The sequence below is a fragment of the Heptranchias perlo genome, chromosome 5, assembly GCF_035084215.1.
Source record: "Heptranchias perlo isolate sHepPer1 chromosome 5, sHepPer1.hap1, whole genome shotgun sequence".
NCBI classification, from domain to species: domain Eukaryota; kingdom Metazoa; phylum Chordata; class Chondrichthyes; order Hexanchiformes; family Hexanchidae; genus Heptranchias; species Heptranchias perlo.
Genome location: NC_090329.1, coordinates 82,055,353 through 82,068,752, shown reverse-complemented (window position 1 = coordinate 82,068,752; position 13,400 = coordinate 82,055,353). Strand labels below are relative to the sequence as shown.

Sequence of the window (13,400 nt, the reverse complement as noted above, 5' to 3'; positions counted from 1 at the left end):
CCTATGTGTCTTATTAAATTTCTGAGCAGAGTTACAGTATTAATGGTAGTTTCTTTAAGTGGGCACTATCTTCGTGAAAAACTGTTTGTCAAAAATGTTTTCCATTGTTTATATACATGCACCAACGGAAGTCATGGCAAAATGCAATAGCCTCAAAAACCCAGTGGGTCATCGATCTTGGGATAAGTGTCCTCTGGCACTGACCCCATATAAATAATGGAAGCAGCACTCATGCCACTAGTGGTATATCTTGAGTGGCTGACTGTCAGAAAAGGCCAGAAATTGCTGACTAGGGTTCTGGATATGGGGCACTCCTGGGAAGATTCTTTACTTGCAAAAATTCTTCTGATCTTCAGGGGTTCAGGCCATGACTCAGGTCTGGATGCCAGGTGGGGACCACTTGTGCCATTTGGCTGATCGGTGCACCAGGTCCTACTCGGCCTGCTGCTCTTCCATCAGGCTGGGACCAAGGAAACTCCCAATCTGGGGTCTGTTTCCCCACTTACACCACTGACCTTGTTTGGGGTGGGCAGAGTCTTTGTGCTAACAAGACCCCATGGAAGTTTCCAGGGAAGATCAGGACCCAGCATATCAGGATCCTGGCCTCATTCGTGGCTCTTCCACCATACTCCTGTTGGAGTTGCTGTGGGAGCACACCATTAGAACCACAGGTTTTTAGCCACATTATTGGTTTATGTGCGTGACATCCTAAAGACAGAAATGTACAGCTTTTCTGACCACTCTTCCTCCTTAGACAAAATAAGTTTTGGAATTTTTTTTTCATGAAGACAATGTCCTTTTAAGCTATTCTGCTGTGACACCAAAAGAAGAGTGAAGCAGTGTTTGGGAAAGTAACTTGCAGTCTGAGTGTCTTCTGTTTAGGGGTGTGTCCATACCGCCCAACATCTAATTATGCAATAGTATAATCCGCAGGTATAAAAATAGAAGCCCCTTATGATCTGAAATGGATATCATGTCTGGACAATGACCCCTTCCAAAATTGGGGGATTGGATCATTTACATTCTCGGGACGTGCAGCCCAGCCCATTACTGGTAGAAAATCAGGGCAGCAGGGTGGGAGGTTGAGGCACTTATCAGACCAAATAAGCAAGTGAAAAAAAGTCTTCATTCTACGTAGTGAATTGTGGGGCACTGTTGAAAAGATGATTGACCCCTTTGGGATTGATACCTTTGGCCCTTACTTTTTTGGGGCCTTTAGGAGGCCCACAACAGGTTGTACGCCTGTCCATAGCAGACATAGCATCCACTGGGACTAACAAGCATGAGGTGGGTAGAAAAACCTGGGCTAGCTTGGGAACACCCGCAGGCATGTTCCCAAAGTGCCACAAGCACATAGGGGGCGAGCTGAAGACGTGTCCATCCTCCCACTAGATCAGGATTTCTGACGCAGGGCAGATGGGGTGGAAACTTGATGGATCTGGTACCAGCCACAAATAGCCAGCCTCCTGCAAGAGAAAGATGTAATGTATGTGCCCTCTCATCCCAGGAATTTTGGGACCTAGGTGGGGGACTTCAATGTCCATCACCAACAGTGGCTCAGTAGCACCACTACTGACCAAGCTGGCTGAGTCCTGAAGGACATAGCTGCCAGACTGGGCCTGCAGCAGGTGGTGAGCGAACCAACACAAGAGAGAAACCTACTTGACCTCGTCCTCACCAATCTACCTGCCGCAGATGCATCTGTCCATAACAGTATTGGTAGGAGTGATAACCACACAGTTCTTGTGGAGACATAGTCCCGTCTTCACACTGAGGACACCATCATGCTAAATGGGATAGATTCAGAACAGATCTAGCAGCTCAAAACTGGGCATCCATGAGACACTGTCGGCCATCAGCAGCAGCAGAATTGTATTCCACCACAATCTGTAACCTCGTGGCCTGGCATATTCCTCACTCTACCATTACCAACAAGCCAGGGGATCAACCCCAGTTCAATGAGGAGTGTAGAAGAGCATGCCAGGAGCAGCACCAGGCACACCTAAAAATGAGGTGCCAACCTGGTGTAGCTACAACACAGGACTACATGCATGCTAAACAGTGGAAGCAACATGCTATAGACAGAGCTAAGCGATTCCACAACCAACAGATCAGATCAAAGCTCTGCAGTCCTGCCACATCCAGTCGTGAATGGTGGTGAACAATTAAACAACTAATGGGAGGAGAAGGCTCTGTAAACATCCCCATCCTCAATAATGGCAGAATTCAGCATGTGAATGCAAAAGACAAGGCTGAAGCGTTTGCAACCATCTTCAGCCAGAAGTGCCGAGTGGATGATCCATCTCGGCCTCCTCCCGATATCCCCACCATCACAGAAGCCAGTCTTCAGCCAATTCGATTCACTCCATGTGATATCAAGAAATGGCAGAGTGCACTGGATACAGCAAAGATATGGGCCCCGACAACATCCTGGCTGTAGTGCTGAAGATTTGTGCTACAGAACTAACCGCGCCTCTAACCAAACTGTTCCAGTACAGCTACAACACTGGCATCAACCCGACATTGTGGAAAATTACCCAGTTACGTCCTGTCCACAAAAAGCAGGACAAATCCAATCCGGCCAATTACCGCCCCATCAGTCTACTCTCAATCATCAGCAATGTGATGGAAAGTGTCGTCGACAGTGCTATCAAGCAGCACTTACTCACCAATAACCTGCTCACCGATGCTCAGTTTGGGTTCCGTCAGGACCGCTCGGCTCCAGACCTCATTATAGCCTTGGTCCAAATATGGACAAAAGAGCTGAATTCCAGAGGTGAGGTGAGAGTAACTGCCCTTGACATCAAGGCAGCATTTGACCGAGTGTGGCACCAAGGAGCCCTAGTAAAATTGAAGTTAATAGGAATCAGGGGGAAAACTCTTCAGTGGCTGAAGTCATACCTAGCACAAAGGAAGATGGTAGTTATATCAGCCCCAGGACATTGCTGCAGGAGTTTCTCAGGGCAGTGTCCTAGGCCCAACCATCTTCAGCTGCTTCATCAATGGCCATAAGGTCAGAAATGTGGATGTTCGCTGATGATTGCACAGTGTTCAGTTCCATTTGCAACCCCTCAGATTATGAATCAGTCCGTGCCCGCATGCAGCAAGACCTGGACAACATCCAGCCTTGGGCTGATAAGTGGCAAGTAATATTTGCGCCAGACAAGTGCCAGGCAATGACCATCTCCAACAAGAGAGAGTCTAACCACCTCCCCTTGACATTCAATGGCATTACCATCACTGAATTCCCCCACCATCAACATCCTGGGGGTCACCATTGACCAGAAACTTAACTGGACCAGCCACATAAATACTTTGGCCACAAGAGCAGGTCAGAGGCTGGGTATTCTGCGGTGAGTGACTCAGCTCCTGGCTCCCCAAAGCCTTTCCACCATCTACAAGGCACAAGTCAGGAGTGTGATGGAATACTCTCCACTTCCCTGAATGAGTGCAGCTCCAACAACACTCAAGAAGCTCAACACCATCCAGGACAAAGCATCCCACAGAATGCACTGTAGCAACTCGCCAAGGCTTCTTCGACAGCACCTCCCAAACCCGTGACTTCGACTACCGAGAAGGACAAGGGCTGCAGGCACATGGGAACAACACCACCTGCACGTTCCCCTCCAAGTCACACACCATCCCGACTTGGAAATATGTCGCCGTTCCTTCATCATCGCTGGGTCAAAATCCTGGAACTCCCTACCTAACAGCACTGTGGGAGAACCTTCACCACACGGACTGCAGCGGTTCAAGAAGGCGGCTCACCACCACCTTCTCAAGGGCAATTAGGGATGGGCAATAAATGCTGGCCTTGCCAGCAATGGCCACATCCCATGAACGAATAAAAAATAAAGGAAGTTCAGGAAGAACTATGTCACACAAAGATTAATAGACGTATGAAATAAGTTGTCTGGGAAGGTGAATGAAGCAAAAAACTAAATGTGTAAGCGATTGAGGATGTGGGAAGATGATGCTGATATCAATCTACAGGGGATGGCAGTGGCCAAAATGGTCTTTTCCTGTTCATAGAATTTCTAATGTTTTTGCATCTGCATAATGGTTCTGCTGTTCTAAGTGACTAAACGTGAACTTCAAACAAAGCAATTATTTATTTCTGTAAAAAATAAGAACAGGGAACTGTTTGATGATTTTTTTAATGAGGTTTCTTATGTTTGAGTAATTTGGGAAGCGTAGGCCATAATGTATCAGGAATATACAGTTCCTCACTTCCCACATCCCTAACAATTATTACAGACTGACTGCTGAATCAAATGCTGAGTATGCACACGGAAAATTCATATGTCAGGAATCACAGGGAAAAAGAAAAATAGCAACAACTAAAGCCTTTGAAATGCAGGGTGAGAATTTAATGCATGATATTCAGTATCTTCAGATTTCAAAACAACATACCTTGTATGACATCTTTAAAATGTTCTCTCCCTTAATAGTTTCTGACGGTACTGCTGTGGAGTTGAGTGATTCAGAAGCTCAGAACAAGCTTTCAAGAGGCAAACATCTGGTGTTTGACTCGAGGAGAAATAACAAAGGATCAATTCCATACTCAATTCCAGAGGACTGGGCACCCAGTCTGGTTTTTGAGTCAAGATTTGAATCTGGAAACCTACATCAGGCTTGGAGGGTGTAAGTAAACCCAGTTCTTGTATACTTATCCCAAATTATTAGGCAACATAGCCTCGAAATTACATTTGGTGATATTAGCAGACAAATATCTAATATGTTCATAGGACATTTCTCTGTTCAGTATTCTAACGAGGTGTTAACCCATTTATTTGAAATGGGTTAACAGGGAACTGTTTGATGATTTTTTTAATGAGGTTGCTTATGTTTGAGTAATTTGGGAAGTATAGGCCATAATGTATCAGGAATCTACAATTCCCCAATTCCCACAGCCCCTACAATTATTACAGCATCAAGTATGAAAGGCTGACTGCTGAATCAAATGCTGAGTATGCACACAGAAAATTCATATGTCAGGAATCACAGGGAAAAAATAAAGTATTGTGTCAAATTCTGGGCACCGCACTTTAGGAAGGATGTGAAGGCCTTAGAGGGGGTGCAGAAAAGATTTACTAGAATGGTTCCAGGGATGAGGGACTTCAGTTATGTGGGTAGACTGGAGAAGCTGGGTTGTTCTCCTTAGAGCAGAGAAAGTTGAGAGGAGATTTAATAGAGGTGTTCAAAATCATGTGGGGTCCAGACAGAGTAGATAGAGAGAAACTGTTCCCATTGACGGAAGGGTCAAGAACCAGAAGACACAGATTTAAGGTGATTGGCAAAAGAACCAAAGGCGACATGAGGAAAAACTTTTTTATGCAGCGAGTGGTTAGGATCTGGAATGCACTGCATGAGGGTGTGGTAGAGGCAGATTCAATCGTGGCCTTCAAAAAGGAATTGGATAAGTACTTGAAGGGAGAAAAATTTCAGGGCTATGGGGAAAGGGCGGGGGAGTGAGACTAGCTGGATTGCTCTTGCAGAGAGCTGGCACAGGCTTAATGAGCCGAATGGCCTCCTTCTGTGCTGTAACCATTCTATGATTCTATAACAACTCAGCTAAAGTTGGCAACAAAGGAATGTTTTACAAATGCATTAAGGGCTGGTCCACTAATATCATCAATGATATATTCTAGGCTTGTATTTCAACATATAAAATTTGACACCTTAAGATCATTACCTCATTAGAAGAGTTAATGTACATTTAAATACAAACATACACCAGCTTATTTCTTATATAGCATGTTTATCAGAATATCAGTTGAAACATTGGACTCGTGGTGAGTATAGTAGCAGCTTTGGAGAGGCCAGTTGAGGGTGTGAAGAAGGAGAAAGGATAAGCCCATTAAGTGTAACTTGAAACAGTAAAAAGACAATTAATAATATACCACATCTATAATACATTAAAAATCTTAGGTCTGCATGCACTCCCTGCCAACTTTATTTCATTATAAATTCCTATATAGCACTGAAAGAGGTGATAAGAAATTTGAGAAGGCAAGCAAGGAGTCTGTCCAAGATTTATTTGAACAAGGCATCAGAATACATGCACAGATAGCAAGAAGTAGATTTGATGAAAAGAGGGACCATGGCACCAGAACATGGAATAAAACCAAAAATAATAGAAAAACAGTTCGAATTTAGCAGAAAGGCACGTTGGTCTCTGACTTTTTGGAATTGAGCAATACAGACAAATTAAGTAATATAAACTTTTCAAGTCAGATGAAAAAGTTTATGAAGGAGAAATAAAGGCTTCATCTGGTTTACACAGAACAGCATGATTTATGAACCTAAGGACGCCACACAATTATGTTTATTTAATAAGTGACAGAAAGCAAAATGTGGATTTATAAATTTTCATACAGTACCCACTATTGGCTAGAGATTTGTTCTGCCTAAGCATTGATCAAAAATATAATCAAATTTGAAAAAAGGTTGAACAATTTAACATTTCTCAGATACTAAATATGAGGATAGAGTTTCAAAATGAAAACTTAATCGAAACCTCCTAAGAAGATCGAACTTGATTCCTTTTATTAGCATTGGTCTTAGTGCAGCTGCTAAAAATGGTTTCATGTCACCTTCGTGTTAAAGTGTATTTTGTTTGGCAGTGTGATGTAGAATTATGTGCCCTGGGTGAATATTTAAATCATGTTTGAGATAGTCTTCTGTGACATTAGTATGCTGCAGCACTAGGGAACAATGGCCACACACAGTGCCTGTACTTAAAAGGGAAACTCAACACAAATCTTTTTTTTATGTGAAATTTTATTAACTTCCATATGAATAAAATCCTCTGCCAAATATTTTGAATTATTCATTGCCATTTTATGGAGAAATACAACCAATAATGCATAATATTTCATCGCAGGCAGACTCCTCCCTCCATCAATCCCCCACCCCTGTTGCTTCCCAATGCAAAGCATTCTAGGAAGGGTGTATAATTAAAGCAATTTGCATGTCATATGGCTGTCCTGTAAAAACCTTAGCTTTACCACAAAATGTTCCATAGAATTTTGGCTTATAAAAGAATAATACCAGTCTTATCTTTCAAGCCAAAGTTCTGTGGAAAGTTTTATAGCACAACTACAGAACAGAAGGCTGGCTACAATGATGCATTGTGGGGAAAGAAAGATAGTGGTATCACTTTTCTGCCCCCTTCGTTGTCCCGTACCCCATCACACCTGAAGGTGAAATAATTCTCGGCCTTTTGGCTAAGATCAAGTGTGTTCCTTTTCGGGCTTATTTGGATCTGAGCGGACTGGAACGCTGGCCGCGACCTCATGCGCTCGCAAAGTGCGGACTTTGCTGTGATTGGTCGTTTGTGTGCTGGCTCCGCCCCTAAATTTGCATAAGGACCACATCAACACTGCAATGGCAGGGAAGGGCACCCGGGCAGTCGGCCATGGTGTGCCAAACACCGTCAGGGTGACGGTAACGACAGTCGAATGTGTTTCGCCGGTGGATCGTGAGGGTTTCGTCAAACGCGTTTTGCTCGACTGCTGTGGATTCAAAGCGACGGACATCTTCTGCCTCCAGGATTTCCCTCGAAGCGGACATTTTGACGTCACCTTCAAGACCGTCGCTGGATGCCAGAAGCTTCTTCAAGTCTTCAGGGAGAAGGGAAGCGTTGGACTGCTGGCCATTCTCGCTGCGGAGCCGCTCTTCACCCTCCCAACGCAGAGGAATCGGAAGCTGATTGTACACATGTACAACCCACACGTCCCGGTCGCCGATGTGCTGACGTTCCTCGCCAGATACGTCGACGGGGCGCAGAACAGCGTCGACGTCACCGACCAGTTTGGGATCTGGACCAGTAAGAGGGAGGTCACGGCAACGTTGAGACTGGACGCCCACGGCAACATCGTCCACCCTCCCTCCAGCTTCGCCATCGGAGGAAGTCGAGGGTACATCACGTACGTGGGGCAGCCCAGAGTCTGTCGCACCTGCGGCAAATCCGGCCATTTGGCGAACACCTGCACTGCAACCGTCTGCAAGAACTGCAAGCAGGAAGGACTGCAAGGAGAGCAAGCGCTGCAACCTGTGCGGGCTGGAAGGCCATCTCTACAGGGTCTGCCCCGAACGCAACCTCAGCTACGCCCAGGCGGCCAAGAACAACACAGCGGAGGAGGAGGGGGCAACAAGCAAGGATGCCCCAAAGAAGGCCAAGAGTCAGCGCCCGGCCGCAACCTACTCCAAGAAGCCCCTAGCCCAGGAAAACAATGAACGAGGAAAGGGTCAAGCCGAAAACTGCCAGACCCCGACACCCAGCTCTGAGCCTCCCCACCAGGCGACAGAGTCCATGGACGAGGAGGCAGCAGAGGGAGAATGGCAGCTGGTGACCAAAAAAACCAAAAAGAAAAAGCCAGAGGAAAGGAAACAAGCCCCTGCCGACACTACACCAGGGGTTAAAAGAGCACTCGAGTCGCAGTCGGACTGCAGTGACTACCCCGAGTCTGACGAGGAGGGACGACAGGAGCGAAGTGGTCAGCCGTCCCACCGAAAGCGGCAAAATACCCAAGGTGAACCGACGCGATCGGCAGCCCCCATCTCCAGAATACTGGGAGCGACAACGCCTCCAGTGCCCTCCAGCTCCGGGAAGCCGGCAGCATCGTAGTGCCCAGCGCACACCAGCTCCGGGACACCGGGAGCAGCACCGCAGAGAGCGAAGACCAGCTCCGGGAAACCGGGAGAAGCGACAACGAGGAGCCCCAACCGATCGAGGATCGCACGGACTCTTCACCCGACACCAGGCCGCCGATGTCACCCCGGCGGAACGACGACCCCCTCTCTGAGGCAGAACAGAACTTGTACCTCAGCTCAGGGATCGTGGAACACTTTACACACATCACCGGGATGCAGAGACACGGCCAAGAGCTGGAAACAGCAAACGGACTGACGGGTGAGACTTTAAACTGTTGTTAAAATGGGTCTGAAAGTCGCATCCATTGACGTGCGTAGCGTTAAATGCACTACGCGATGTGTGTCGACTTTGGACTACCTGGCCAAGGTCAAGAGCGACCTGCTGTTCTTACAGGAGTGCGGCCTGCCGCATCTCAGCAATTACAGGCAATGGTCACAGCGCTGGGCCCACGGGCCATCTATCTGGTCGGGAGGCAACGATAACCGTGCCTCTGGCCTGGGGATTCTGCTGCGGGGGGGCAACTTCACCATCACTGAAGTAAAGGAGGTGGTGGGGGGCCGTCTCCTCGTAGCAGACGTAATGTACAAAAACGCTCCGCTCCGGCTGATCAACGTGTACGCCCCGGCTCTGAAGGGCGAGCGGCTGGCCGTCTTCCAGCAGCTCCCACTGCTGCTGGCGACGTCCAAGCCGGTCATTCTCGGCGGTGACTTCAACTGCATCATCGATGCGGCTGGACGATCCAGCAGAGCCGACAGCAAACTGGACGCCACGTCCAAACTCCTGATGGAAGCGGTGAAAGATGCCAAGCTGTGCGACGTCTTCAGCAACCCTGCAGACGGAGCGGCGCGTCAATACACCTGGTCCAGACCAGACGGGTCCGTCCGTTCCAGGATAGACTTCCTGTTTGTGTCCCCGAAGCTCAAGGTCAGATCCACCAAGGTCACACCGGTGTTCTTCTCTGACCACTGCCTCCTCCTGGCCGACTGTCACCTACAGGACGATCAGAGAGTGGGCAGGGGGACATGGAAGCTGAACGTGAAACTGTTGACCCCGGGAAACATTGAGGAACTGACGAGGGATTACAAAGGTTGGAGAACCGTAAAGCCCCTCTTTGATTCCCCAGTGCACTGGTGGGAAGCCATCAAGGCGAACATCAAGAGGTTCTTCATCCTCAAAGGTGTTCAGAAGGCGAGAGAGAGGCAGAGGGAAACGTCCTGACTCCAGAAAAGCATGCAGAATCTTCTCCTGCTGCAGTCGATGGGGATCGATGTCGGGGAGGAACTCAGAGAGGTGAAGGACCAGCAAGCCTCGCTCTTTGCCTCCGAGGCCTCCAAGATCATCTTCCGGTCCAGAGTCCGCTCCGTGGAGCAGGACGAGACTTGCTCGCGCTTCTTCTTCCAAAAGGTGCACAGAGAGAGCTCTGTGATCAGCAGCCTGAAGGAAGAGGACGGCTCGGTCACGTCCTCGCAGCCCGACATACTGAGGATCTGCAAATCCTTTTATGCCGGACTGTACGACGCGAAGCCCACAGACAGCGCGGCCTCCCACTCCTTCTTGTCGTCTATCACGGAGGTTCTAGACGACAGCAAGCGGGAGAGTCTGGATCACCCGCTAACTCTGGACGAACTGACAAAGGCCGTCCGATCCTTCGAGAAGAGTAAGACTCCCGGAAGCGACGGCTTACCGATGGAGTTGTACTTGGCTCTGTGGGACTGGATAGGCCCAGACCTGCTGGAAGTGTACGGGGGTATGCTCCTGGCAGGCAGCATGTCAGACTCCATGAGGAAAGGCATCATCACCCTCATCTACAAGCAGAAGGGGGAGAGGGAAGAAATCAAAAATTGGCGACCCATCTCACTACTTAACGTGGACTACAAAATTCTGTCCAAGGTCATCGCCAATCGGGTCAAGTCAGCCCTGGAGGTGGTGATCCACCCCGATCAGACCTGCGCCGTACCCGGCAGGAAGATCTCTGATAGCCTGGCGCTACTCAGGGATACGATTGCCTACGTACAGGACAGGGGGGTGAACACCTGCCTGATCAGCCTGGACCAGGAGAAGGCCTTTGACAGAATATCCCACACGTACATGATGGACGTGCTCTCCAAAATGGGGTTTGGGGAGGGAATCCGCAATTGGATCCAACTGCTCTACACAAACATCAGTAGCGCAGTTTCAATCAACGGGTGGGAATCAGAAAGCTTTCCGATCAAATCTGGAGTCAGGCAGGGCTGTCCTCTCTCCTCCGTCTTGTTCGTATGTTGCATCGAACCCTTTGCCGAGTCCATCAGGAGGGATGCGGGCATAAGAGGGGTGACGATCCCAGGCAGCGGAGGCACTCAGGTCAAGGCCTCCCAGTACATGGATGACGTCGCCGTCTTTTGCTCGGATCAGCTGTCGGTCCGCAGATTGATGAGCATCTGCGACCAGTTCGAACTGGCCTCGGGGGCCAGGGTAAATCGTAGCAAGAGCGAGGCCATGTTCTTTGGGAACTGGACCGACCGATCCTTTGTCCCCTTCACTGTCAGGTCGGATTACCTGAAGGTACTGGGGATCTGGTTCGGGGGGGCCGGGGCGTGCACCAAAAACTGGGAGGAGCGTATCTCCAAGGTTAAGCAGAAACTGGGACTGTGGGATCAACGATCCCTCTCGATCGTGGGCAAGAACCTGGTCATCAGGTGCGAGGTGCTCTCGGTGTTGCTGTACGTGGCGCAGGTCTGGTCCATACCTCGCTCCTGCGCCGCGACAGTCACCCGAGCCATCTTCCACTTTGTCTGGAGATCAAAAATGGACCGTGTCTGCAGGGTCACGATGTACAAATCTCCAGAGAAAGGGGGGAAAGGCGTGCCCAACGTGGCCCTCATCCTGATGGCCACCTTTGTGTGCGGATGCATCAAACTGTGCATAGACCCTCGGTACGCAAACACAAAGTGTCACTACGTGCTGAGGTTCTACCTGTCCCCGGTGTTGAGAAGGATGGGCCTGGCCACGCTGCCACGGAACGCTCCGTCCAGTTGGACCGTTCCGCCCCACCTGTCCTTCGTGGAAAGGTTTGTGCAGGAAAACACCTTTGACCACAAGGCGATCAGCAAGTGGTCCGCACGTAACGTCCTCGAGACCCTGCGGGAAAAGGAGATGGTGGATCCTGTCGGTTGGTTCCCCGAGCAGACTGTCAATGTCATTTGGCAGAACGCCTCATCGCCAGAGCTCTCAAACAAGCACCAAGACCTAGCTTGGCTGGTGGTGAGAAGGGCCCTTCCCATCAGATCCTTCATGCACTCCCGGGCTCTCAGCGCCACCGCGTGCTGTCCCAGAGGAGGCTGCGGTGGAGACGAGACCGTCACCCATCTCCTTATGGAATGTGCCTTTGCAAAGAAGGTCTGGAGAGAGATGCAGTGGTATCTGTCCAGGTTCGTCCCGAGCAGTTCCGTAACAAAGGTTTCTGTGCTCTGCGGGCTGTTCCCGGGGACGCACACTGAGACGGACATCAGCTGCTGCTGGAAGACGCCCTTTGGTCTGCCCGAAACTTGCTGGTCTTCCAGCACAAGGAGTTGTCCTCGACCGAGTGTCGCAGACTGGCACATTCCAAGGTCCAGGACTACGTGCTGAGGGACGCACTGAGGATGGGTGCGGCCGCCGCAAAGGCTCTGTGGGGAAAGGCAACCGTTTAGAGCCTTCCCGCCATTGTAAACCGAGGGGCTGCAATCAGGGAAAAACCCCCTCGGGCAGAATGTAAAATTCAAATTGCTGAAATGTACCTGTAATGAATCTGAAATGAATCTGTAAGCAATAATCTGTGTTGAGTATGATGCAATGAGACACCCTAGAGTGTCATGAACTGTAATTATGTCCAATGTTTTCATTGTACTGTACTTGATGTAACCTACAAATTGTATAATCTGTATTGTGTACGTTTGGAAAGTGATATGACAACTTTTGTATGTACTGCTGCAAATTTTATGAATAAAGTATATTTTTTGAAAAAAAAAATTCATGTTGTAAACTGGATACTTTCCACAATACAGCAGAATGTAGCTCCGAACATCTGGCAGTAGAATGTGAGCAAACTTGAAACTTTAACTTTACAATAAAAAAGGGACATTTTCGCGAACTGAGCCTGGAACTCTGTTTACTCTCAGACTCCAATCATATGCACAAGCTTCACTCCCAAATCTCTTGTACCATAAATTTATGGCTAGGTCCTCCAGCCCTTGCTGGGCTACAGGGAAAGAACAGGGAAGTGGAACTAATTGGATAGCTCTTTCAAAGACCCGGCACAGGCACGATGGGCCGAATGTCCTCCTTCTGTGCTGTATGATCCTATGATTTATTGTTGCCTCTGATGACCGATTACCACACAGCATAGTGCTTTTCTAATCTTGACCACTACACAGGTCCTAACAGCATAAAAATTTGATAGAGAAGTTTAACAATAAAAAAAATCGCTGTGCATGTGGAAAGCTCTATACCTGCAGGCACATGGAAGCAAAGTGCCTTGTGCAGACGTGGGGTTTCTAATATATACAGTTGGGTTTATTTTTAATAGTAACATATAAAAACAGGTCATATTTTTATACCAAAATGAGTGACACTGATTCCTTTTGAGTGATATTTGAAATACCTGCATGCAGCTAAGTGCCTTAGCACTTTTTACCCCATATTGTGCCTCACCTAAGCAACATGACACCAGCCTTCCGAAGGGGGTCTCACACCACTTGATTTTAGTGTATTTCAGAGTCAG

At 48.5% G+C, this 13,400-nt stretch overlaps 1 protein-coding gene across 5 annotated transcripts in view; it reads left to right on the top strand.

Annotated features, from left to right (window-relative positions):
- LOC137321894 (uncharacterized) overlaps positions 1 to 13,400 on the top strand; it is a 198,143-nt gene that overhangs the window by 126,847 nt on the left and 57,896 nt on the right. For all 5 annotated transcript variants that reach the window (XM_067984733.1, XM_067984732.1, XM_067984731.1 and 2 more), the window contains one exon: positions 4,452 to 4,644. In XM_067984733.1, the coding sequence (XP_067840834.1) occupies positions 4,452 to 4,644 (193 nt within the window). The remainder of the gene's footprint in view (positions 1 to 4,451; positions 4,645 to 13,400) is intronic.